This window comes from Schistocerca gregaria, chromosome 1 (assembly GCF_023897955.1).
Source record: "Schistocerca gregaria isolate iqSchGreg1 chromosome 1, iqSchGreg1.2, whole genome shotgun sequence".
Classification (NCBI taxonomy): domain Eukaryota; kingdom Metazoa; phylum Arthropoda; class Insecta; order Orthoptera; family Acrididae; genus Schistocerca; species Schistocerca gregaria.
In genome coordinates, this window is record NC_064920.1 from 1090234004 (window position 1) to 1090261940 (window position 27937).

General features: G+C 38.4%; 1 protein-coding gene and 1 non-coding gene across 2 annotated transcripts; both read right to left on the reverse strand.

The window, feature by feature from the left end:
- Nucleotides 1-460: 460 nt before the first annotated feature.
- Nucleotides 461-27937, reverse strand: LOC126282026 (lambda-crystallin). The gene is made up of 6 exons (XM_049981428.1): nucleotides 26521-27937; nucleotides 22468-22655; nucleotides 20948-21156; nucleotides 15250-15407; nucleotides 9926-10068; nucleotides 461-742 (listed from the first exon to the last, which is right to left on the reverse strand). The coding sequence occupies exons 1-6, from the start codon at nucleotides 26565-26567 to the stop codon at nucleotides 525-527; spliced, it is 963 nt and encodes a 320-aa protein (XP_049837385.1). The 5' UTR covers nucleotides 26568-27937; the 3' UTR covers nucleotides 461-524.
- On the reverse strand, nucleotides 8871-8945 carry Trnas-cga (transfer RNA serine (anticodon CGA)). The gene has a single exon. It is a non-coding gene; the product is annotated as a tRNA-Ser (tRNA).

Sequence of the window (27937 nt, forward strand, 5' to 3'; positions counted from 1 at the left end):
CCATATGACAGAGGTTGCCTCCTTACTAATGCCTGGGAACCTGCACCTACTTTTATTAAAAAGAGGAAGGAGATATCCCGCAACGAACTGGCTTCAGGGATAGGCGGAGCAGCAACAGTGGAGGGGGGGGGGGGGGAGGAGATGAGGTACGCTTGCCACCACCTCGGCAGATACTGCAGAGGAGATATAGGTCCTGAGTCAGCTCCGAGGCAATCACTTCCTGACTGCTCCTCTTGTATAACTAACACACACACACAAACACAAACAAACACACACACACACACAAACACAAACAAACACACACACACACACAAACACAAACAACACACACACACACACACACACACACACACACACACACACACACACACACACACACACAGTGTGTGTGTGTGTGTGTGTGTGTGTGTGTGTGTGTGTGGTGGCAGAGGCATACAATGAACAGAAGGAAAAAAAAATGTTTTGGAACTGGCAAAATATAGTTTATATAGTTAATTATTTACATATTATTGCACATTGTTGTTTCATTCAGTATTAGACATTTTCTTCTTCAGAGTAGAGAGATGTGTGAGGCACAAGTCACGCCATGCCCTTCGTTCTGGAAGTTTCTCTAGAGGAGTCATCTCACACAGTTGTTTATGAAGTTCTTTCACCACTGGACCTTCAAATTTCGGTGTGGGTCCCATTGTCATGGACACATCATATATTGTCTGACCATACCTATCACAGTAACTTTCCATACCTGAAACAGGAACAAGATTTTAAACTTAGTTGTACATTTAGCTTAAGAATTTATGTTCCTTGCTTTCAAAGTATATATACATTATACTTAGAATAAATGACATTGCATCTGATTCAAATAAAGAATGTAGCCGTAAGGTTGCCTATGGTTTCCCCATCTTACTGAAAAATGAAATTCAGCCTTAAAAAGTTTCGTAACAAAGCAAGATATTGTTAAACAGATCAGTGGGATATCACACAAAACATATTGACTTTGGGTGAACTGTGTGGATGTGGGGTCTGCAGGACACAAATTCCAACACTGTGTTGTACATGGAAAGTCACTTCATCACTTAACACGATGCACTGTGTGAAAGTGCTGTCACTGCCAACAGCACTCTGTAGCTTGTCAGAAAGTGCCACAAATTTGCATTTCTCGTCATGAGCCTGTAACAGCTATAGCTTGTATGGCTTCATAACCAATCAATGTCTCAAAACAGGCTAAATTTTTGTTGTACATATCTGTAACCCCCAATTGAGTTTATTTTGTTGGGCTATGTTGGAAAATGATCTGAATTTGTGTGACATTTTTGTCAGGAGTCTTTCCTTTAGATACACATCCTCAGTCTACAAACTACTGAGACCATCTGCAAATGTTTTATGCATTTGGAGGGTCAAGTTGGTACCTCAATCTGAAACATCTTTGCATTGTAATCATGGAATTACACTCCACAAACTCTAAAACACAAAATGATTTCTCCTGCAAAGCAGCCATTTTGCAACATGTGGTGGCAACCAAGCAAACAGAAGACAACTGACATTTAGCGCCAATGAATATAAACTATACAATTTATTTGTTCCTCTATTTACAGAGCTGTGGTACAGCAATCAATGTTTTGACAACATAATACTTTGCAATATGTCAATTATTTCTGAAACACCCTGCATTTCATTCTCATCACCATGTACTGTTAAAGGCACTTAATGTCTCAAAAAAAAAAAAAAAAAAAAAAAAAAATATTCAAAACCTTGCAAACTTGGTACGTTGCACGTGAGGACAGTTAATGACCCACCAGCCACTTCAACCACACACACCTTATTGAAGCAGATAAGCAAATTACCTGTTGTGGAACATCATTATGAGGTGACAAGACAAGACTAGTATTGTGGGGCAGTCCCCAAGCTTCTGGGACTGAATAATTCAGTCAAATGTTTATACAGGGGTTAGGAAAACCTGATAAACATGAATGGAGGTTTCAATTTCGGCAAGGCTTGGGATCCAACATTCTGTTATTTCACTAACCATTTGATCTTGCAAGAATGAAATCACACACAGAACGTATGCTGTAATGAACACTGCAAAACAAAATGCACAACAGACACAGAAAGTGCCAGGTAGTAAACTATTTTGAAGTACAGTGAAACCTCTTTATAACGTTCCTCCATATAATGTTTTCCTTTATGTTACGTCCGTTTTTTTCGGTCCCGACTAAAGGCACATATAAACAATGTTAAAATTTCCTCTTTACTGCGTTTCCTCTATATTACAGTTTCCTCCATGTAACGCTCATATTTTTGGAACCCTGGTCAATTATTTGCCTCTTTATAGCGTTTAAGTGACTGGATATAGACGCATCGTTTTCCGTTATATGGTTTCACAGTTTGCACTGGCTCGGAAAGCCCGCACTCAGTGTATTTCATATGTCAGCGGCAAAACCCGGTCGTGTGACATGTGACGCACATTCTGCTTGCGATCTTTTTGGTGCCATTTCAGTCGATGCTTTGTATTAGTACTTAGTAGAGTGTTGTGTGAACTGAGCAGCAAACAGTTCGTGTGCCTAGTAAGTTTGCATCTTCAATATAACGTTTCTTTTTAAGCTTTCATCAGTGGAAATGGGTGAAAATCGGAAGAATATTTCTCTGGAAGAGAAGGTTTCTACTATTAAAAAAAAGGAGGCATCTCCTGGCGTGAGTAGCGTGGAGCTAGCGAAGCAATTGGGACTGGCCCCTTCAACACTCAACACTATTATGAAAAACAGATCATCGATAATGGAAGGGTTTGAGAATTGTGGAAATTCGAAACGTATGCGTTTGAAACAATCGACTTACGACGAAATGGAGAAAGTTTTATTAACTTGGTTTCAGCAAGCACGTGCTGCAAACATTCATATAAACAGAACTATTTTGAAGAAGGCGCTTCAAATATCACTTCAGTTAGGAATGGACAATTTTAAGGCATCCAATGGATGGATTGATAAATTTCGACAGCGCCATGGTGTTGTGTACAAATCGGAATGCGGAGAAAGTAGTAAAAGTGTAGACAAACCAACTGAAGCTCAATGGATACAGACTATCCCTAATCTAAACAGGGCTACAAACTGCGTGACATTTATAACGCTGACGAAACCGGCATGTTTTTTAATTTAATGCCGGATAAGACATTTACTTTTCGTGGGGAAAATTGCCATGGCGGTAAGAAGAGCAAGGAACGTCTTACCGTTTTGTTGTGTACAAACGCTGATGGCAGTGAAAAACTGAAACCTTTGGTTATCGGGAAGCTAAAAATTCCGAGGTGCTTCAAAAACATTTCCACGTTTCCGTGCAAATATACACTCCTGGAAATTGAAATAAGAACACCGTGAATTCATTGTCCCAGGAAGGGGAAACTTTATTGACACATTCCTGGGGTCAGATACATCACATGATTACACTGACAGAACCACAGGCACATAGACACAGGCAACAGAGCATGCACAATGTCGGCACTAGTACAGTGTATATCCACCTTTCGCAGCAATGCAGGCTGCTATTCTCCCATGGAGACGATCGTAGAGATGCTGGATGTAGTCCTGTGGAACGGCTTGCCATGCCATTTCCACCTGGCGCCTCAGTTGGACCAGCGTTCGTCCTGGACGTGCAGACCGCGTGAGACGAAGCTTCATCCAGTCCCAAACATGCTCAATGGGGGACAGATCCGGAGATCTTGCTGGCCAGGGTAGTTGACTTACACCTTCTACAGCACGTTGGGTGGCACGGGATACATGCGGACGTGCATTGTCCTGTTGGAACAGCAAGTTCCCTTGCCGGTCTAGGAATGGTAGAACGATGGGTTCGATGACGGTTTGGATGTACCGTGCACTATTCAGTGTCCCCTCGACAATCACCAGAGGTGTACGGCCAGTGTAGGAGATCGCTCCCCACACCATGATGCCGGGTGTTGGCCCTGTGTGCCTCGGTCGTATGCAGTCCTGATTGTGGCGCTCACCTGCACGGCGCCAAACACGCATACGACCATCATTGGCACCAAGGCAGAAGCGACTCATCGCTGAAGACGACACGTCTCCATTCGTCCCTCCATTCATGCCTGTCGCGACACCACTGGAGGTGGGCTGCACGATGTTGGGGCGTGAGCGGAAGATGGCCTAACGGTGTGTGGGACCGTAGCCCAGCTTCATGGAGACGGTTACGAATATCCTCGCCGATACCCCAGGAGCAACAGTGTCCCTAATTTGCTGGGAAGTGGCGGTGCGGTCCCCTACGGCACTGCGTAGGATCCTACGGTCTTGGCGTGCATCCGTGCGCCACTGCGGTCCGGTCCCAGGTCGACGGGCACGTGCACCTTCCGCCGACCACTGGCGACAACATCGATGTACTGTGGAGACCTCACGCCCCACGTGTTGAGCAATTCGGCGGTACATCCACCCGGCCTCCCGCATGCCCACTATACGCCCTCGCTCAAAGTCCGTCAACTGCACATATGGTTCACGTCCACGCTGTCGCGGCATGCTACCAGTGTTAAAGACTGCGATGGAGCTCCGTATGCCACGGCAAACTGGCTGACACTGACGGCGGCGGTGCACAAATGCTGCGCAGCTAGCGCCATTCGACGGCCAACACCACGGTTCCTGGTGTGTCCGCTGTGCCGTGCGTGTGATCATTGCTTGTACAGCCCTCTCGCAGTGTCCGGAGCAAGTATGGTGGGTAATGTGTTCTTTTTTCCATTTCCAGGAGTGTACAAACAATGCCAAGGCATGGATGACGAGTGAAATATTTTTACGTTTTCTAAGAGAATTTGACGCCAAAATGGGGAGTGCTGCAAGACAAGTGCTGCTGTTTGTGGATAGATGTGCGGCACATCCACCAGACGTACCCTTTCCGAGAAATGCTAAAAGTAATTTTCCTGCCACCCAACTGCACCAGCCGTCTGCAACGTTTGGACTTGGGCATAATACACACCCTTAAGGTTTAATATAGGACAGCCCTTATGAAAAAGGCCTTGAATTTGATGGACCAAAGAAAACAGGGAAGCCAGCAAAGATCACAACTGAAACTGAACATTTTACAGGCAATAAATTTAATTATGTACTCGTGGAGGGAAGTAAGTGCTGAAACTACTAAAAACTGTTTCACAAAAGCGGGATTCTGTGAAAATGAGATGGCAGCTCCTGTGGAAGAAGTTGCAAGTGATTTGCAAGAGTTCCACCAATTAATAGGTAGTCATTCTGTCACTTTTGAGGACTTTTTGGCTGTGGATGACAACGTGGCAACCACAGGAGTACAAAGTATTGAGGAGCTGACTGCAGAGAGAAGCTTGGAGAGTAATAGTGAAAGTGACAGTGGCAAGGAAGATGATCCTGTGCTCTCATCTACTAAGGCAGCTGAAGCCTTTGAAACATTCAGAAGGTACATGATGGCCCATTGACTTGAGGACAGAACAGTAGTTCAACTTGCTCATTTGGAGCAAGAAATGATTGCCATAGAGTCTAGGAGAAACAGAAAACAAGCAAGCCTGTTTGAATATTTAAAAATATCATAAGTATGTTATTTTCAGATTGCTTAGGTTCCTAGAGTTTTGCGCAAATTTAAGTTCCATTTCATAATTTAATTATTGAAGTAATTTTTTTAATCTGTCCCATTTACTGTGTTTTTATGTAATATGTTCAGTAAATATAAACAAAATTTGGCTCATATTCTATAATTGGATCAACTGAAGAATGGGATACCACCTGTCATCTTTGGAGAATGATGTCAATCTTAAGAATCTGTTGTAACTTTTTACTGTACAAACTGATCCATTTACTTTCACCCATCCACCTACCGAGCCCCATGTTTTAATTAAAAAAAATGAATCACATGATACATTGATCATTTGCAATGAATATCATATATTGTGAAAATTTAAAACGTCATCTATGGCACCATTTGTCAAAGCTGATTAGTGGTATCCTGATCTTCAGTAATACCCTATAATTATTATTGGGAAGCCTTCCTCTTTATAGTGTTTTCCTCTATACATTGTTCAGAATTTGTGGTCCCTTGAAATACGTAATATAGAGGTTTCACTGTAGTTACACTTTGGCAACAATTCTTCACTGTTCCTATTGAATGCAAACAGTAAGCATACCAGTACATAAGACCTTCACTTACAGCACTTAAAGATGACTGAATCACTTTGTCAAAACACTGCCCAAAAATATAATCTCCAACATAGTTGGGGCATCGAGGAACACTATCACATCTTATTACCTTAGCAATCTTATGTAAAGGATAGTTGCTACTCACTTATAACTCTCAGAATATATTAAGAAACAGAGCTGGGCAGAATGTATTCAAACAATACAGATAAAAATTATTACTTAGTCTTGAATGACAAAAATATCTGATCAAACCAATATCCATTTACATCAATCAAAACATTAGACATTTTTGAATAGAAGGCAATACAAAAAAGGTTAAGTTCAAAAACATTTATTGCTCAGATACTTAGTTTTATACATGATAAATATCCTTTTAGGTGCTGTTATACAAATTTTGAGAACAACCTCCCTCCCCCCCAAGATCATTTCTTCTTTTTTACTTTGGAAGGATTGGCAGTGCTGCACATGAAAAAATACATTCTGCATATGTTAAAAAGGGTAGCAATGTGTTACAGCATCTAAAAATGCCTTTATTTCACAATGATTTTAGACCTGCAAACTATGATCTATTCCGGAAAAAAAACCTGAGAAATCAAGAAATCATCAATTCTATTCCAGTTTTTGCCTAATAATTGGCGGTTCTATGTCAGTTTCACTTCCCAAATCTAATTCAAAATAAAACAAAATAAATTCTGCGACTTCTTCATTATTAGAGTCATCACTTTATTTATTCAAAATTTCTGCAGCTGTGATATCCTGATCTTTGTTGTAAGTCTTCCTACATCATGGTCAGCAATTTTTATAATTTGTGAGTACGGCAGTGGCACAATACTCATAGGTTCTACCACTTGTGTAGAGTCATTTTAGTTTTAAGTGGTTCAGACTGCTCAACATTGAATTAACTCTTACTTTGATTTGAAGGGGTGAGAAACTCCAATACAAAGTCACAACATATTTTTCCTTCAAATCTTCAGTACGGAACCTGAAAAACTTTGCTGCTATATTAGGTGGTGACAGTGAACTGTTTGACTGACCTTCCTTTCTCTAAGCCTCTTAATGTCTTATACTTAAAGTCTGTTGATGTTGACTATTACCAACCACCAAATCCATACTTTGTTAATTCATTTTGTAGTAGCACAAATGTGAGATAATTGTATCAATAGGGTTCACATCTATTATTAGGAATGCTACTGCATGTGGTGAAATGGGAGGGGGCAGGGGGGATTGGGTGGTAGAGGAGAAGTCAGTTACATGGGCCCATCAGTAGTGTAACATCCAAGGTTATTTGTTTATGAAGCATTTTAATGTTACATCTGCCACAAAGACCAGTATGAATACTGCAGTGTTTTACTAGGCCCCTACTGGAGGTAGTACACCCTTGCCTGCCTCTGATCTCAGAACTGGTTTATCCAGACAGTTACCGGAGGAGGTGGGGTTGGGGCAGGCAACCTACAGTTTAACATGGACTGTGGACAACGGTGCAACTCAGCATTGCCAGGACGTGAAGGAAGTAATGGATGTGGAAGGTGGGACACTTTTTATCCTAAATGGGGATCACACCACCAGATCTCAGCCACCAAGAAACATTTCTGTATACAACATTAATAAATTATGAATCACAGGGAAACGGCACTGTGCTATGGGAACAAACACTGGTTATAAGTGAGTGCTGGTACTCCATTATCTGTATTCACATTGACGAATAATTCCTTTACTTGTGAATAAATGTTTTTGAATTATTTAGATACAAATTTATTTGAATCACACCCGTCTCTTTTATCAAAGTACCTATGATAACACCTGCATTTATTCTCCTCACTTTCTATTGGCTTTGTTTATTACTGTTGCCTCTTTACTGCACAGAAGATGTAATCACTGTGCCTTTCAGAGCATCAACATTGTGATTTCCAATTACTAGCTGTTCCCTGGACAGCATTTACTTTATTTTGCAAATTAAAATTATTATTATTATTTTATTATTATTATTACTGACAACTACATGATGGCTTCATTATTTTCAGTCCTAATGATAACAAGTAGTAATATTTAAAAATCACTGATCAACTTGAGCTCAGTTATGAAAAACAAACTTCATCTACAAGTAACTTGCTTAGCATCCAAATGAAAATAAAATAAATCATTCTTAGCTGTTAAGGATGCAAGAATCTTATCTTCATTCAAATGAATATGACAATAAATAATAATTGGAGAGGAGATTATCAATAACACTTCAGAAACAAACAACATTTGTATAACGGCATACAAAAGAATCACCTGAAAACAATTTTCATAACAGCTAAATAAGCAAACTTGCCTTTCTCAGCACCTGTATTACTAAAACGTTATCCCGGAATCTGGTACCAGTTGCAGTGTACCGGCAACAAAAATTCAATTTTCAATATTTCCCGTAGTTATTGACTGACTTTTAAAAACTTTAAATGCTGTTATAATCTACGCATTAAGAGGAATAACCTTATATTAAAATTTTAGCACAATAAGACAAGTATTACAGGTAGAAACTGTGTATTTGTCTTGAGACAATGTAGCTTATGGCATCCAAATACATGGATTTTACATATTCAGTATTTGAGAATGAGAGAACTTAGTGACTTCCAATAAGCTTTAGACATAAATTTCCAACCTTTACGCAACTTCCCTCACTGATACCTTCAACAAAATTATTAAAGGAAAAAGTAATACTTAATATGAAACTACCTGGCAGATTAAAACTGTGTGCCCGGCCGAGACTCGAACTCGGGACCTTTGCCTTTCGCAGGCAAGTGCTCTACCAACTGAGCTACCGAAGCACGACTCACGCCCGGTACTCACAGCTTTACTTCTGCCAGTATCCGTCTCCTACCTTCCAAACTTTACAGAAGCTCTCCTGTGAACCTTGCAGAACTAGCACTCCTGAAAGAAAGGATACTGCAGAGACATGGCTTAGCCACAGCCTGGGGGATGTTTTCAGAATGAGATTTTCACTCTGCAGCGGAGTGTGCGCTGATATGAAACTTCCTGGCAGATTAAAACTGTGTGCCCGACCGAGACTAGAACTCGGGACCTTTGCCTTTTGGAAGGTAGGAGACGGATACTGGCAGAAGTAAAGCTGTGAGTACCGGGCGTGAGTCGTGCTTCGGTAGCTCAGCTGGTAGAGCACTTGCCCGCGAAAGGCAAAGGTCCCGAGTTCGAGTCTCGGTCGGGCACACAATTTTAATCTGCCAGGAAGTTTCATATCAGCGCACACTCCACTGCAGAGTGAAAATCTCATTCTGAATACTTAATATTTTCACTATTCATGCAGTCAAACTTTAGCATCAGGCATGACCTTTTAATTTACTACTTCTGTTTTAATTTGTTATTTCTTCACTAACTCTTTTCATAACACACTTCGCAAACGGTACCTGCATACATCACTGAATGTACCTACAAAATTATATCATTGGATGCCACATAGTTCAGGAGATACGTCATACATTTAGATGTGTGAAAAACTAGCTCTTCCTTAAAATGGAGTGGAAATTACCCACACTGTATTCATCCAGTCTTTCCAAATGAGATAACTCAGCAACTTCCAACAGATATTAAGCATAATTTCAAATCTTTCGTAAACCTTTTCTCAATTACATGCTTAAAGGCAAATATTTAACATATTAAGTCATTTGTAAAGAAATTCGATATTTGAAGCTGTTTTATACACCACAGTTCAAATCTTTAAATAATCAGGGGTTTACTGATGTGTATTGCTAACTAGCATGTTGTAAGCATATAACGATAAACTGAATACATACCTTCGGCATTTAAATGAGCAGTTTCCAGAGGACCCAAGAAAGCATAACGCATTCCTAGACCCTCTGACATCACCTTATCAATGTCACTAACATTTAAAACTCCATCAGCAACCAAGCGAAGAACTTCATTCAATATGCAGTACCTGCAGAAAAGTAATACAATTTTAAACACGTATCATATAGTTTTATGAAAAGAAGAGGAAGACATCCACCTAACAGATAGATTCAACATTAAACTGCAAGTTTTGAATTTTATTCAGCACAGAAATCAGTGTTCTCTAGCTTTTCACGTCGAGCAATTATTTCTCAGTAAAAGTTACAACTGTTTTTCCTAATGTCAAAATTTGTAAAGTGACACTTATAGCGACATTCCCTGCTTTCTTTATTTTTTCTCTATTTGTAGTCCTCAGTGTCAACGTACTGCATTGCTACACTGGCTGAAAAGTGGGTTGTGGAAGTACAACACTGACTACTTTACATGATGTAGCCGACAGGTGCAAATTTGTGTTTCACATTTCTTTAATTTCACTTTCCTTATTATGCTGTCTGCCAGACAAGAAGAAGAAGTTGGTAATCTGTGGTGATTTCAATGCAGACAATTCAATTCTGATAGGAAAAGTGAATTAGAAGTGCTATTAATGACATAACTAAGAATCAGTGATTAAGTTCCCTACATGAATAGCTCAAGACAGCAGCTCTCTAGCAGATAATGTATTTGCATGGCAAGAGGATGTAAAACTAACATACGCTATCCCTGGGATAAATGGATTATCAGATCATGATGCACAATTTATTAACTTACTAAACCTAGTAGGGTGTACTGTTCAGAAATCATTAAGTAAAAGTGTAAGGTTGCTCAACCCGGTTACTATAGAATACTTCAGAGAAAGTTTAAGAAATGTTAATTGTGGATATGTATATAATGATAAATGCAAAATATTTCTTGATAAATTTATATCCCTTTTTGAACATTGTTGCCCCAAAAAAAATTACTAAAAGTAACACCAAACACTTTTCAAAGAAACCTTGAGTTCTACAGGTATTAAAGTTTCTTCAGAAAGAAAAGAAAAACTACGAGACAGCAGTAATTAGAAAAGGCTCGGAAGTAATTTTACACTTTAAAAATTATTGTAACATACTGAGAGAAGTTGTCAGAAAATAAAGAAATATGTACATTAGTGTTGAAATTAACAACTCGGCAATAAAATCAAATCAATACGGAATGTTGTAAGAAGGGAGACAGGAATAGTAACACTAGGGTTGGTAGTATTACTATTAAAGAGAAAGATACCATCTTAACCAACAGTACACAAGTAGCTAATGTATTTGAAACCATTTCTTAATTATTTAGTGTAGGTGAAAAAATTGGTAAGAATAGTTCAAAAGAAAAAGCCAAGCAGTACATGGAAAAGTCAGTTTTGAGAAATCCTAGTCAGATTAATTTTCACCTTAGAACCTCTTGTGAAACAAGGAAAATCATGAAGTCTTTGAAAAATAAATGGTTTGTCGGAGGAGATGACATCTCTAACAAGATATTAAAACAATGTGGAGCAGTTACAGCTGATATTCTGAGTCACATATGTAATCGATCATTAACTCAAGGTATTTTCCCGGACAGGTTAAAATATGCCGTTGTCAAGGCTCTCAACAAAGAACAGGAAACCACAGATGTCAATCATTGACCAGTATCCTTGCTTATAGCATTTTCAAAAATTGTCAAGAAAGTAATGTACTCCAGTATGGTTAGACATCTCAGCAGTAATGGGATGCTTAGTAAATCTCAGATCAGATTTCAAAATTGCTGTTCCACTGAGACAGCAATATAAAATTTCACTGCCCACATTAAAAAGTAAAATGTGTCTACGAATTGTCTATGAGTTATCCAAAGCATTTGACTGTGTGAACCATAACATTATGTTTCAGAAATTACAATCCTATGGTATAAACGGAACAGCATATGAGTGGTTAAGTCTTACATACATACATACGTGGCAGTCTTAACAGTTTCTTCCCTCAATTCCTGGGAAAATATGCATCTGTGGACTCCACATATGACGATTAAAATGCTCAATTTTAAATTATCTATCGATACAATCAGTCCTGACCTGATAGCATTTTATGAGGTTTAGATTTGGTTTCTAAAAGCCTGAGGGGTGTCGAGTAAAAATATCCAGGAGTCTTTCATTTTAGGTTGTAAACAAGTGACCTGCCAAATATGAGCCAAATCACTTGGCTGTGTCTGAGGCCTATCACTTATCAGTAACACACACTTATTATCAAAAGTATGATTGTATGAGGTATCAAGCAAAATTTGGGAATCAACCGATAATTTCATAGTAGACAGGACACAGAATGTTATATTGGATGGAGAGTCATCCAAAGGGATGAACAAACTTTGGGTGTACGAGGGAAGTGTGTTGGGACCATGACTGCTTGTGTTGAACATTGACCTTGCAGACAATGTTTACATTAACCCCAGATCTTACACAGGTAATGCAGCTCTATTTATAATAAAGCATCCAGCTGGAAAAAAAGAAAAAAAACTCTACAAATATTCAGTCAGATCTTGATAAGGTTTCAAAATGGTGTAAAGATGGGCAATGTGCATTAAATGTTAAGAAATGTGAAGTTGTGCACTTAAAGAAAGAAAGAAAGGGTACTATCCTATGACTGCAATATAAATGAGACACAGTTGTAATCAGTGAAGTCATGAAGATACCTGTATGTAACAATTTGTAGGGATACAAAATGTAACATTCATACAAGCTCAATCATAGGAAAAGCAGGCTGCAGGCTGTACCTCATAGCTGGAGTATTATGGGTATCCAATCTGTCTACAAATGAGATAGATTAGAAAATGCTCGCATGACCAATACTACCCTAGAATAGTACTCAAGTGCGTGGGACCAGTACCAAATAGGACTACCCAGGCACCCTGAAAATATGCAGAGAAGTGCAGCACAAATGGTCACAGATTTGTTTCATCGATGGGAGTGTCTCGCAGAGCAGGCAAAAGACCTGAACTGGCAGTCGCTTGAAGATAGATGCTAATTATCCCATGAAAGTGTAATTAGAAAGTTTCTAGAATACGCCTTAAATGGTCACTCCAGTGAAATGGGATGATGCCCTAATAGCTGGTACAATGGAAAGTACACTGCCAAGTGGTTTGCAGAGAACTGATCTAGTTAAGAAAACCATTTTGGATTCCTGTGGCAGACAGAAACAATGGAGATCTGTATTTTATTAATATGCCAATCAACTGCCTGCATTTCAATCTTTTTTGACTGACCTCTTATATACAAGGTGATTCACGAAGATATGCAAGTATTTTAATATGTTATTCCACAAGTAAAACTAAAAAAAAGTTCATATAAAATAAGGTCCACAAATGTTTATTTATGGAGTTAAGGCTAACAAAAGATTTTACCTGGAATTTAGTAACTTTGCTAATATGAAGCCATCACAAATCTGTATGAGGTTAAAATAAAGCATGATTTCCATTTATTTTGTTGTTATTGGTCTGGTGAATCTAATATAACACGTCCCAGACATGTATCTGCAGTAGCTTTCTAGAACATCCCAAGAAGCAAAGAGTATTATACAAGTAAATTTGTTTACTGTCCATTAAGAATGTAGAAACATTTATGTCATTGTTGGCAATCGTTAGTGAGTTTTTCCACTCATTTTCTAACCTTGAAACGAGTTAGTTTTCTGTATTGTTCAGTGAAAGAACATAATAACAACAGTGTATTTAAGTGAAACCATATAGTAACTGTTGTGGTATGTAGATTATTTATGAAATAGAGATGCCTTTCAAATTTACAACACAGGAATATGCCGATATGGTGTTTATTTGTGACAAATGTGATGGTAATGCTACGGCTGGGACATGTTTTATTAGATTCACCAGATCAATAACAAAATAAATGGAAATTGTGCTTTACTTTAACCTCTTATAGTTTTGCAATGGCTTCATATTAGCGAAGTTTCTAAATTTCAGGCAAAAATCTTTTATTAGCCATAGCTCCGTAACTAAGACCTACATTTATATGACCTTTTTTCTTTAGTTTTACTAGTAGAATAACATATTACAATATTTGCATACCTTCGTGAATCACCCTGCATTTAACTCTAGCTTCATGGTTCACACTGAGCGAGGTTGTGCAGTAGTTAACACACTGGATTCACCTTCAGGAGAATGGCTGTTTCAAACCTATGTCCGGCCATCCTGATTTAGGTTTTTGCTAGGATTCCTTAATTGCTTGAGGCAAAATGTCCGGCCATCCTGATTTAGGTTTTTGCTAGGATTCCTTAATTGCTTCAGGCAAATGCCAGAATGGTTTCTTTGAAAGGGCGCAGCTGACTTTCTTCCCCATCCTTCACTAATCCGATGAGATCAATGACCTCCCTGTTTGGTCCCCTTCCCGTATCAACCAACCAACCATCTAGGGTTCACAAGTTTAATTTAGGCTTTGGGAAAGATAACTGATCCTTAATGTAAACCAAATACCTGAATAATGGCAAGCTACTATTTGTCTATGACTTATTTCCTGTTAATTGTTTCATATTTACCACATACATGCATTCATAACAAACTGACATATGAAAACATTTGTCTCAAGGGCTGTCTACTTCTAAAGACATTCCAAGCAGTTACACTCCACAGTTGTGTCACATTACAAAACAAGGTATCCATCGAAGAATTTAAAATTTTCTTACAAGTACAACTAATGACAAAAGCCTTAGAAGAACAGAAGTAAGAGAGGTTTGTTTTAAGTAGTTGGTTTTACAACAACGGTAACAATTTCATATTAGAAGGAAAAGGTAGGAAACAAACTTACAAACTTTAAACATGAAACAAGATGTTACAGCACGTAGGGTTCTTAAATCCAAATCTTCATGGGTCTTGATAATTGCATTGCCTTTTTCTTTTCTTTCTTTCTTTTTTTTCTTAAAAAAAAGAAAGAAAGCTTCTAATCTGCCTGTACAAATTTAGATACAAAAAATTTGAGGTTTTTTAGATTGTCCAATCTACACCTTTAATGTTCATTACTTTACAGCCATTCTCAATTGGGTACACAGTAGGTTTACTTTTATATAAATGTGCAGCTACTGTCCATTTATTTGGGTGTTTTATGTGAAAGCCTTAACAACAACATAATACTGCACTCCCCCCCCCCCCCCCCCCTCTCTCTCTCTCTCTCTCTCTCTCTCTCTCTCTCTCTCTCTCTCTGTGTGTGTGTGTGTGTGTGTGTGTGTGTGTGTGTGTGTGTGTGTGTGTGTGTGTGTGTGTGTGTGTGCAGGAATAGGAGGAGGGTACTTACTGGATTCTATTCAGTGCAAAGCCTGGAATTTCCTTTGTAAGGCAAACTGGAGCTTGGCCAATTTCTTCCATGATAGCCCTTGTACGAGGAATAATTGCTGGATCAGTCCAGGGAGCTGGTACTATTTCAACCAAAGGAACATAATATGGGGGGTTCACCTGTAAGAAGAACAAAATTTAAAAATTGAAATACCATATAGCTGTGACAGCAGAGAAAAGATTGTTCTCGATGTTCAAGGGAAAATTTTTTTGAACTGCAAAAATGTTTTATCATATTTAACACTAAGGTATGGAAATAGACAAGTAGTTGACAACAGAAATCTGTCCTTTTCACACTAAGGTAGAATATAAATAAATAATCAGAAATCTTAACATGAGTCCATCATATTTTGTTGAACACTCCATGAATGCAATTGAGAAATGCTAACCAACAGAAACACTTATGGCATAAATACCACAATTGAGAAACGCCTGGGTATTAAAAAAAATAAATAAATAAACAAGTGGGTAAAATTGGTTTTTAATGGATTTTTATTATTTTTTAGGATTTTGCTTGTACTGACAAATAGTTCAATTTAAATTCCTGTGTTTAATTTATTTAAGACACTACAACTACTTTACTAGTGCCTCATTTCTTGCCCTATCTGTACTGCATCCATTGGGGGATCTTCTCCATCTATGGACTTGTTGGATCATAATTATGAAATAATTTAGGAGAGAAAGGATCCAAGAAATTAGTGAAGATCTACCAATTTCTGCATGCTTCCAAAAAGTAGTAAATTCTACTAAACAAATATTGCACTTCTACATCACATTATAGTTTTTTCGGGAAATGCAAATATTATCTAACTGTGTTTCTTGTATTGCATGAAAAGTTAAATGATAATATTAATAAAACAAATTCTAGTGACAGTTAACAGTTGCCTTCAATAAATATGATGGGTCTTTTTAATTTGTATAAAGATAACTATGTACTATTTTGTATGCTGATTGAATTTCCATAATCAAATATACATTCATCTTTAGAAAAAACAGTACTTTTAACAACAAGAGATAGGATGTTCATCTTCATGGGTCTTGTGTGTTATTATGTTCTGCAGAGATGATTAGATATCAGTCACCTTAGTTCACCAGGTGCCCTGTTGCCTAGTAGGCACAGGGTCCGCCATGGGGTGTGGTAACTTGTTCCGTGCACAATGCCATCGGCGCTTATAAGGTGCAAATGGTGTCCTGCGGTATGGCCATCCATGCTGCATTCAGCTGGTTTCGAATTTCACTTGTGGTGGTTGGCATTGGGTCACAGCACTGCACCCGTTGTTTCACTATAGCCCACACATTTTTGATTGGTGACATGTCTGGGTCTGGTGATCTAGCGGGCTAGGGCAAAAGACTGACATCCTGTGACACCAAGAAGGCACGTGTTCATGCAGCAACATGTAGTCATACATTGTGTTGCTGAAAAACGGCGTCTGGGATGTTGTGTAGAAAGGGTATGGTTACAGGTCACAATATGTCATTCACTTAGGTCACACATCTACTGTGATATATATATATATATATATATATATATAAAATAGAAAGAAACTTCCACATGGGAAAAATATATTAAAAACAAAGATTCCAAGACTTACCAAGCGGGAAAGCGCCGGCAGACAGGCACATGAACAAAACATACACACACAATTACGAGCTTTCGCAACTGGCAGTGGCTTCATCAGGAAAGAGGGAAGGAGAGGGAAAAATGAAAGGATGTGGGTTTTAAGGGAGAGGGTAAGGAGTCATTCCAATCCCGAAAGCGGAAAGACTTCCCTTAGGGGAAAAAAAGGACAGGTGTACACTCGCACACACACACACACACACACACACATATCCATCCGCACATACACAGACACAAGCAGACATATATGTCTGTGTATGTGCAGATGGATATGTGTGTGTGTGTGTGCGCGAGTGTACACCTGTCCTTTTTTTCCCCTAAGGGAAGTCTTTCCGCTCTCGGGATTGGAATGACTCCTTACCCTCTCCCTTAAAACCCACATCCTTTCATTTTTCCCTCTCCTTCCCTCTTTCCTGACGAAGCAACTGCCAGTTGCGAAAGCCCGTAATTCTGTGTGTGTGTTTGTGTGTTTTGTTCATGTGTCTGTCTGCCGGCGCTATATATATATATATATATATATATATATATATATATATATATATATATATATATATATATATATATCCTCTGAATATGAACGTCCTATCTCTATTCATTTAAGGTGGTGCGTTTTTTCTGAACACTAGTGTACTTGGTTTTTATGGAGTCTTTTTCTAAATTGCTTTTTGTGTCCTAACAAGATCCCACAATTTTAAAATTTCCATTAATTGCCACCTGTGATAGTCTTTATATATGGTGGTCATATCAACAATTTCATAAACAGGGCTGTTGCTATCATCAGGTACAAATAGGGCGGTAAAATTTTAAGGGCGGCCCATGGGTAGGGAAAATTAATTTCAAATCAACGAGCGAAAAAATTGAGCAAACCACGAGAAAAAATGAAAAAGTAGAAAAAACTAAAACATCAAACTGTTTTCAAAAGCATACACAACAATTACATAACAAGTATTTAGTAACTTTGACAAAAGTAAACACATTGCCTCTACCTAGCCCAGAACTAAAGCAACTGCTACCGAGTCCGAAATGAAAACAAAGATAATCTCAATTCATCTCTGTCCAGCATTGCAGCAAGGCACATGCGCTTGGCTTGCAATCAGGTTGCAACCTGATCCCACAGCTCCCTCAGTCCTTTTTGTTTTTGTCTCTGCAGATCATTTGTCAAGTGTCAGTTCTATTTATTGGTTCTGTTGATGTTTTTAGTTTTACTATTTCCTGTGGATAATCAATCACATATTCACAAGCTAGGTTTTGCACTTCTCTTTCAACATATCTAAAAGGAGTAAAAGGTAAATGCATTTCATCATAATCATATGTAAAAATGAGTTGGTGTCAGTTAAGTCTGTCTCTGAGACTTGCAGCATGAGAAACGAACTACATTGTCTTTCCTCAAAAAAATTAGCTGGCATTTCCTTAAACTTTGAGATGTAAGCAAACAATAAAAGAAGACACTGTCACGACTTTTTAATCAGTCGGACATAATTGCAGAAACTATTTTAAAGAAACTATGGACTGAGCATAAAAACTGAGGACTGTCCCCAGGAAATTAAAATGTCTGGTAACTTTAGTTTAATTATTAAAAGTATAACAATAGATTTGCATTGTTGTGCCATTGGATGTTGCTGGTGGTGAAAATGGGTATGGATATCGGGGAGACCAATGGTAGTAAAAAAAGAAGGGGAGTTATTTTTCAGTTCTGTCCTAGGGTGGCAAAACACTTAGCAATGTCTCTGTTTGTAAAGAAACTATTTCAAACATAATGTACAACTCGTGATGATTTTTATAAACAAGGGGCACTATAAGATTTTAAGCTGGCAACTAATTAAACATTAATCATGGAACACACTAGTTTTCCATGTGCTATACATTTGTAAAACCCGCTCTATTTTTAATTTCATGTTCAATAATTCTTATTTTACAACTAGGAAATTTATAACTCCGCTTTATTACTACTAATTAATAAGAAATTTTGCTACCCAGTAAGTTCATTTCACTACCATACACTCACAAAATCACTCTCAGAATTCTAAGTATTGTTGTGTGAAACATAATACCATAACCAGGAGAATACAATATAAAAGTTTGTAAGAACCTGCCAACATTTTTTAAGACTCATCTCTTACACTCCACTGTCTTCACTGAACTTTCTAGTACTCACACTTCTGAGTTTTTCTTTAACTCTGTTCCTAACAAATTTAATAATTTCTTTCCCATGTCCAGCATGTTCTTATAGTTTTCCTTCCAACCCCTTGGCACCACTAATGTCCTCAACTTACATCCTCATTTCTTGTTTTAAATTTCCCACATGTTGTAACCACATCTCAGATTTCATCACACATAACAGTATCCAAACAATAACCAAAATCTGTTGCACAATTTCTTGCACTGTAACGAGCGGGATTGTCAGACGAAACTTGTGATACAACACAGGAAATAAAAACCATTCTGTCTTTAATATGATCTTGAAGAATGATATAATATGCAGACACACAAAGGCTGTGGGACTGATGTTATTTAGTAGTGTGATTCACAGAAATCTTTCTGCATTTCGACTACATTCTCTTCAACAATTGGTTAAGGAAGTCAACCCTGAACGGAAGTGTTCTCAAATTTTCTGTTTTATGCTGAAACTCTGAAGCACCTTTACATGGTAGGGCACTGAACAGCCTTCTCTAAGCACTGGAGACATTTCCTCAAATCACTAAACCAGTGGCAGTCCACAAGGACAATTGTTCTCCAGAACTGGTTACTATTCTTCTGGCCAACACTGTCACATCCACCGACACCAACTCTCGGCAGCACTGCATGTTTGAACATGTTCTGATAAGAAAAGAAGCATGACATTTGTAGACTTGGAACATCACTTTGAGGAACAAATTTCTGCTTATTTTCTATATACATCTAACCACACAGTCTGAGGCGCCTTGTCACGGTCCGTGCCTGTTGGAGGTTCGAGTCCTCCCTGGAGCGCGCGCGCGTGTGTGTTTGTTTTTTTTTTGTCCATAGCGTAAGTTTAGGTTAAGTTAGATTAAGTAGTGTGTGGGCTTAGGGACCGATGACCTCAGCAGTTTGGTCCCGTAAGACCTTACCACAAATTTCCAATTTCTATATACATCTACAAGACTAATCAGAAATTCCCACTCAAATTCTTGGGCAGATGGTTCGGAGAACAACTTTTGGACTACTACTCGACCATTCCTCTCTCAAAAAGCACCTGGGAGAAATGAATATCTAAATCTTTCCATGCGAGATCTGATTTATTTTATTACAATAGTCATTTCTTCCTATGTAGCTGGGAATCAATAAAATATTTGCACATTCAGTGCAGAAAGTTGGCGATTGAAATTTTGTAAAGAGATCTCACAGCAACAAAAAATACCTTTTTTCTAATGATTGCCACCCCGACGTGCCTCTCTAATCCAAGACACACTTTCCCCTACTTCACAATAATACAAAACAAACTTTTCTGATGTCCTCTGCTAATCTCATCCAGTAAGGATCCCCAGGACAGGCAATCATAGCGTAACAATTTGCTTTATTACATCTGTTGTACGGTTCAAGTGTTCTGCAGTAAAGCACAGTCTTTGGTTCACCTTCACCACATTTTCTATGTGATGCTTCCAATTTAAGTTATTCATATTTGTAACCACTAAGTACTGAACTGATCTGAATTGGCAACCTTTAAATTTACACGATTTATTGTGTAACTAAAATATCACATGTTGTTTTAGTACTCATCTGGAGGACCTGTTATTGTTTAGGGTAAACTGCCACTTTTTGCACCATGAAGATACACCATCTGCAACATTTTGCAATTTGTTTAGATCTTCCAATGCCTTTACTACATGGTAAACAACAGTGTCATCCATAAAAGGGCTGTTCAGATCGTCACCTAAGTTGTTTTCATAGATTAGGAACAGCAGAGAGCCTGTATCACTTTACGTGGCTGCATTAAGATTAGTTACTCTCTCCTTATCTGTGCTTGACCTTCTCTTGTATTTCTACCGTAAGACTATAATAAAAATACAAATATTTTTGTACTTACTGGATGTGAGACAATAATTTGACTCCTGTGTTTTAGGTCCTTACTGAACAGTGAAGGCAAGAATGTACTTGTAGAACTTGAGAGGATTGTATTAGAATCCACCACTTTGTCCAACTCCTGATACACCTTACATTTCAAATCCAGTCTTTCTGGTACATTTTCCTGTACCAATTTTGCTCCCTTAACGGCTTCTGACAAGTTTGATGTGCCTACAAAAATAAAAAAAAGTCCAGTAGTATTTTACAGCCACAATAATGTGTTCACTATGCTGTTTGTAGTAGCTTACCCGCACTCCTATTTTTTTATTAATTATTAAACCTACTCTTGCATTACCCCTATTTGATTTTGTATTTATAACCCTGTATTCACTTCACCAAGAGTCTTGTTCGTTCTGCCACCGAACTTCACTAATTCCCACTATATCTAACTTTAACCTATCCATTTCCCTTTTTAAATTTTCTAACGTATCTTCCCAATTAGGGGATCTGACATTCCATGCTCCGATCCGTAGAACACCAGTTTTCTTTCTGTTGATAATGACGTCCTCTTGAGTAGTCCCCGCCTGGAGATCCGAATGGGGGACTATTTTACCTCCGGAATATTTTACCCAAGAGGATGCCATCATCACTTAATCATACAGTAAAGCTGCATGCCCTCGGGAAAAATTACGGCTGTAGTTTCCCCTTGCTTTCAGCCGTTCGCAGTACCACAACAGCAAGGCCGTTTTGGTTAGTGTTGCAGGGCCAGATCAGTCAATCATCCAGACTGTTGCCCCTGTAACTACTGAAAAGGCTGCTGACCCTCTTCAGGAACCACACGTTTGTCTGGCCTCTCAACAGATACCCCTCCGTTGTGGTTGCACCTACGGTACGGCCATCTGTATCGCTGAGGCACGCAAGCCTCCCCACCAATGGCAAGGTCCATGGTTCATGGTGGGAGGAATTTTCCCGCAAGCTGTATTTTTCAGAATTCAGGTACAAATATTTCCTAAAGTTTATAAAGCATTGGTCTATTTTTTTCTGTAACTTGCAATAGTCCATACTTATGTAGTAGACCTAAGCTTTATTGCAGAATCTTCTAAATTGTAGAAAAAAAATAACGTTTTTATTAGGAAAAAATTTATAAAAATTAAAATATAAGATGTGATATTTTATATGCTTGTAATACACATAATAGGTGGAAATAAATAGGTCTAGTTCCTCAGCCATCATGTCATGCATATCTGGTAAAAATTTAGTCTTTGTCTCCTTCAAATGTATAAAACTGAATTAAATAGTTTGGAAATAAATTGCATCTATTTCCTTGTAACTTTTATTAATAACCCTAAGCAGGTTCAGAAATATTCAAAATACTTCTAATTTATTTAGAAAGTGTGCTGCATTACCTGATACCAACACAAAATCTGTAACACATATACATTATAAACAGTGCCTCAAAGAAACAAGTGTTTTTTTTTTAACATAATATTGAGCCGAGAAAGTACCCTGTGTCCTTTAAGGGTTTCAAGAAAAGTAACATACCCTTTATAAGAGACATCTGTTGGTCTGCAGACAGTTTTCCACGTAGAAGTTTTTCTTTTTCCAATGTTTTCAGTTGTTTTTTAATGTCGTCCAGAGCTGAGCTGACCTGCTCTGGCAAGATGTCATAAAGATGAACCTCATACCCAGCAGCAGCGAACAGCATTGCCCAGCTACGGCCAATCAAACCACTGAGGGGGAAGGAAGAAAAACCACACGGTGATTAAATTGGCAAATTAACAATACTGGTTTTGTTTATCAGTCAACATTACATGTCAGGCATTTTATAAGGAGAAACAAATGCAGCACTTCAACATAGTCATAAATTGAGAGTTGGACAAAATATTTTCAACATCTAAACTTCACAAACCACCTTATGGTGTGTGCCGGAGAGTATTATGTGTACCCGTGTCACTTCGCGCTTTTCCTATTCCAGTTCCGACTGGTTCTAGGAGGAAAGATTGCTTGTAAGCCTCTGTATAGGCTCAAATCTCTCCAATTTTATCTGCATGAGGTACACACAGGAGGAAGCAATACAGTGGTTGACTCTTCTAGGAATGTATGCTCTTGGAATTTTAACAGTGGAGTATTCCATAATGCAGAACACCTCTCTTGCAGAGCCTGCTGCTGGAGGCAGCTGAGCATCTCTGTGACTCTTTTGCTCTTATTAAATGAACCTGTAATAAAATGAGCTCCTTTTCTTTGTATCTTCTATATTTCCTCTATCAGTCCTATCAGATACAGATCCCAGACTAACAAGCAATATTCAAGGATTTGTCAAACGTGCATTCTGTAAACTCTACCTCCTTTGTTGATCAGTAAGTTTCTAGAGGATACTTCCAATGAATCTAAGTATGGTATCTGCCTTACTTGCGCTTAATCTTGTAACATTGTTAAACTTTCAAATCAGTTTGTACACAAATGAAAGAAACTGCTACCAGGGATTGTTCTGCAGTTATTGCGCAGTCATACAATAACAGCTCATTCTGTCTATGTATAAGCAATACAATTCGTTATGTTTGTTTATGTTGAGGTTCAATTGCCACTGCCTGCACCATGCAAAGATCCTCTGCCGATCTTCCTGGCTTTTGCTACGATTTTCTAGCACTGACTTCTCTTTTATACAACAGGATCATCACTGAAAAGCCTCATGGAATTCTGAACATTATCTAGTCTGTTATTCATATACAATGTGAAAAGGAAGGCTCCCATAGCATGTTGAACACACAAGGCAATACTACCGTAACCCTAATACTTATCTTTGAAGACAGGTTAAGGAAAGGCAAACCTACATTACTAGACTTAGAAAAAGCTTTGGACAATGTTGACTGGAATACTCTCTTTCAAATTCTGAAGGTGGCGGGTGTAAAATACAGGGAGCGAAAGACTATTTACAATCTGTACAGAAACCAGGTGGTAGTTATAAGAGCCGAGGGGCATGCAGTGATTGCGATGGGAGTGAGACAGGGTTGTGGTCCATCCCCAATGTTATTCAATCTGTATATTAAGTAAGCAGTAAAGGAAACACAAGAAAAATTTGGAGTAGGAATTAAAATCCATGTAGAAGAAATAAAAACCTTGAGGTTCGCCGATGACATTGTAATTCTGTCAGAGACAGCAAAGGATGTGCAAGAGCAACTGAACGGTATGGACAGTCTCTTGATAGGAGGATATGAGATGAACATCAGCAAAAGAATTAGATTATGAAATGAGACGCTTAAAGTAGTAAATGACTTTTGCTATTTGGGGAGCAAAATAACTGATGATGGTGGAAGTAGAGAGGATATAAAATGTAGGCTGGCTATGGCACAAACAGCATTTCCGAAGAAGAAAAATATGTTAACATTGAGTATAGATTTAAGTGTCAGAAAGTCTAGTATGGAGTGTAGCCATGTACGGTAGTAAAACATGGATGATAAACAGTGTGGACAATAGAATAGAAGCTTCTGAACTGTGGTGCTACAGAAGAATGCTGAATATTAGATGAGTAGATAACATAACTAATGAGGAAGTGCTGAACAGAATAGGGAGAAGAGGTATTTGTGGCACATATTGACTAGAAGAAGGTATCAGTTGGTAGGACACGTTCTGAGGCATCAAGGGATTGTGAATTTAGTTTTGGAGGGAGGCGTGGAGGGTAAAAATCGTAGAGGGAGACCAAGAGATGACTAAATTAAGTATGTTCAGAAGGATGTAGGTTGCACTAGTTATTTGGAGGTGGAGCTGCTTGCACAGGATAGAGTAGCATGGAGAGCTGCATCAAACCAGTCTCTGGACTGAAGACCACCACCACCACCACCACGAATATATATTCAATAGATTATTTGTTATAACAATTGTTGTTGTTGTTGTTGGGGTGCAATCCACTCCAGTGTGTTAAGCTCATCACTCCGTAGAACTGTGTCAAATAAGGTCTATGTAAATGGATGGTAAAAGGGGAGTCAAACAATTTCATTAGTACACTACAAACTGAAGTGCAACATCAACCATTTATTACAGTGCAGGTCCATGAAACAGATACTGGTATTCAAGTTTTGTTGTTATACAAACAACAACAAAGAGTAATAATTCCAGTTCCAAAGAAATCAGATGCTGAAAGCTTTGAATATTATTGTCCTATAAGTTTAATAAGCCATGGTTTGCAAAAACGACAAGTTATTTCCATAATGATGGAAAAACTTATAAAAGCTGGTCTTGGGGAAATCAGTTTGGGTCGGGAGGAATGTAGGAATATGCGGGCAATACTGACTGTATGATTTCTCTTAACATATAGGTAGCCTAACCCTATGTTTACAACATTTGTGCACTTCAAGAAAGGTTTTGAGTGTTGACCAAAATATCCTATTTAAAATTCTGAAGGTAGCAGGGATAAAATATAGGAATATCAGAAGGTTATTTACAACCTGCACAGAAACCAAACACAGTTAGAAAACTCAAAGGGCACGAAATAAAAGCAGCAGTTGAGAAGGATGTCAATGTTGTAGTCTATCCCCGATGTTATTCAATTTGTACATTGAATAAGCTGTGAAATAAACAGAAAGAGAAATTTGGAATGGGAATTAAAGTTCAGGAAGAAGACCTGAAGTTTGCAGATGGATGATGACATTCTAATGCTGTCAGAGACACTAAAAGGACTTGGAAAAGCAGCTGAACAGAATGGACAGTGTCTTGAGAGAAAGATGTAAGATGAATATCAACAAAAGCAAAACTAGGGAAATTGAATGTAGTTGAATTAAATCGGGTGACACTGACAATGTGATGTGGAAACGAGGCACCAACAGCGGTAGATGAGCTTTGCTACTGGGGGTAGCAAATACTGCTGGTTGAAGTAGAGAGGATATAAAACGCAGATCGGCTGAAGCAAAGAATGCATTTCTCATAAAGGGGAATTTTTCCACACATCTGATGTGTGTGTGGAGAGAGAGAGAGAGAGAGAGAGAGAGAGAGAGAGAGAGAGAGAGAGAGGGGGGGGGGGGGGATTTTAAAAACAACAACAACATGATTTGCAACTGCCTCAATTGTTTCCTTTTGCTACACAAGTATCATTTGTTCCACATAGCACAAACACACAGTAAATGCAAATGTGCAATGGCACAGTACGAAACAGTACCTTTGAGAAAATTACTGGCGATATTTCAGAGAAAGTGTTGAGAAATTTTGAGGAAATAAGGAACGTCTGATGGCAGGAACTTTCTGCGCGCAATGACAACAGACCAAAAACAGTAAACACTATCAAATCTTACACAGATAAGCTTAATTTCATTTACAGCTATATATGTAAAATAAAAAAAACTGAAATGTAAATTATTTTGAAAGATGTAAAATAAGAAAAGCGATGTTCATGGGGTTATGTTGATATATACATTCAATTTTCTCTAGTGGGAACTTCGGTGAGGTTAAAACTCAGAGCTGAAAGTAATTTTTAACACACTGTGTGTGACTACACGTTATGTCACAGTACGGACTTGACACTTCTTAGCTATTAGAATGGTGTTTTCTACAACATCTTGGAAGGCGTCGACAATGTATAATTCTACAAACAAATATTGTACATACCTTCCCACGATCCCAATTTTCTCATTCTTGACTTTTGGTGATGCCATTTCGTTTGACAGACCTACTCACTCACTCCAGAAGTTCTACGACACAGTGAGCTCTCGCTGGATTGTGCCTGACCTTTATCTGCAGAGCCGCCCCTCCCCATCACCGTAGCGAGCAGACGTCAAAATAACAGGCGACTGCCTAGATCCAGCATTTCGTACGATGCGTTCGAATCCTCCATACCGGCACATCTTGTGCCACTATCGTCTCTCTAATTTTATGTCTGTACGATACACGAATAGTCTTCGCCTAAGAATAGGCTGACATTACAACTCAGCGTGTTACAGTTCTTCAATTAAATGAGTGTAAAGGAAAAACAGAGTTTCAGTATAGTCGTAGCAATCACTTTCTAGCACATTATATCTAACCTCTTTACATTTCTGGAGTCGCAAAGGAAAGTTGTTATAGCAATCCCGCCTTCAGGCATTCATTTATTTTTCCTACACTCATTGCGCTATCTTCAGCGGGTAGTTGCTTTATTGCGTGTAAACTTTGTGGAAAGGTGATTGTTTCTGAAAATATCTATGAAACCACTTAAACAAAACAGGGCAGTATTCTTAGTTAACGTGTATTACAGCTATTAGTTACAAAAACTACAAATTTAAATTGGTTGCATGTGCAAGCACTCAAAACCCGGGTCACTCAAAGTCCGTAAACAGTAAATGTTACGATATCGAAGTTTTTCCGCGGCGGCTACTTTGTGCAAAACCTTAAAACCTTCTGAAAAACAAAAGTAGTAATTTTTCGAAAGCTCGAGTTTCAACTCCGATCTGACGCGGCCTGAAAACTGAGATATTATATAATGTTTAAAAATTGTTTTAACTTTGCTACGTCCTTAATCTTCCCAGATCATCGATTAACACCAAAACACTCAACGTAAAAATGTTTTCTCCAGCAATACATTTACATGAGGCTTCCAAAATTGGATTTCGTACACAGATTTTCCAATACATCTTCTGGATGCCATGTAAACACTGCAATATCGATTTTGAAAAATGCGGTTCTGGCTCCCGGATTTTTTTCTTCCACAATCGATTTTCACTCACTTTTAGACGCACAGCATTTTCAAAACGCTCTTATGTTCTCAGGTTACATCTCGTTTTTAATAATTTCCGGGTAATCTGCAAGGAGTAACATTCTGTGCGGTACCATAAAGGATAAGGAGAAATATTAGAGCGAACATGAAATCGGCTACCTCCAATATTTATTTGAGTAAAAATGCCACTGTACTGATTTACGGTCCATTAACACTTGACTGAAAATAACACCCGGGAAGGAATGTCAAACATTCAGCATAGCATTTCAAATAGCGGTTTTCACACAAGCTGTGAACGGAACGGATCACAGCATAACACGACGTCAAGGTTAAGGT

Excerpts from the sequence above, each read along its gene's own strand:
- LOC126282026 (XM_049981428.1), bottom strand. The coding sequence starts at position 26,567 with ATGGCATCACCAAAAGTCAAGAATGAGAAAATTGGGATCGTGGGAAG. Across the intron at positions 22,656-26,520 it reads AAAATTGGGATCGTGGGAAG|TGGTTTGATTGGCCGTAGCT; the intron begins GTATGTACAATA and ends CTTCCCCCTCAG. Across the intron at positions 15,408-20,947 it reads AAATTATTGTCTCACATCCA|GTGAACCCCCCATATTATGT; the intron begins GTAAGTACAAAA and ends TTCTTCTTACAG.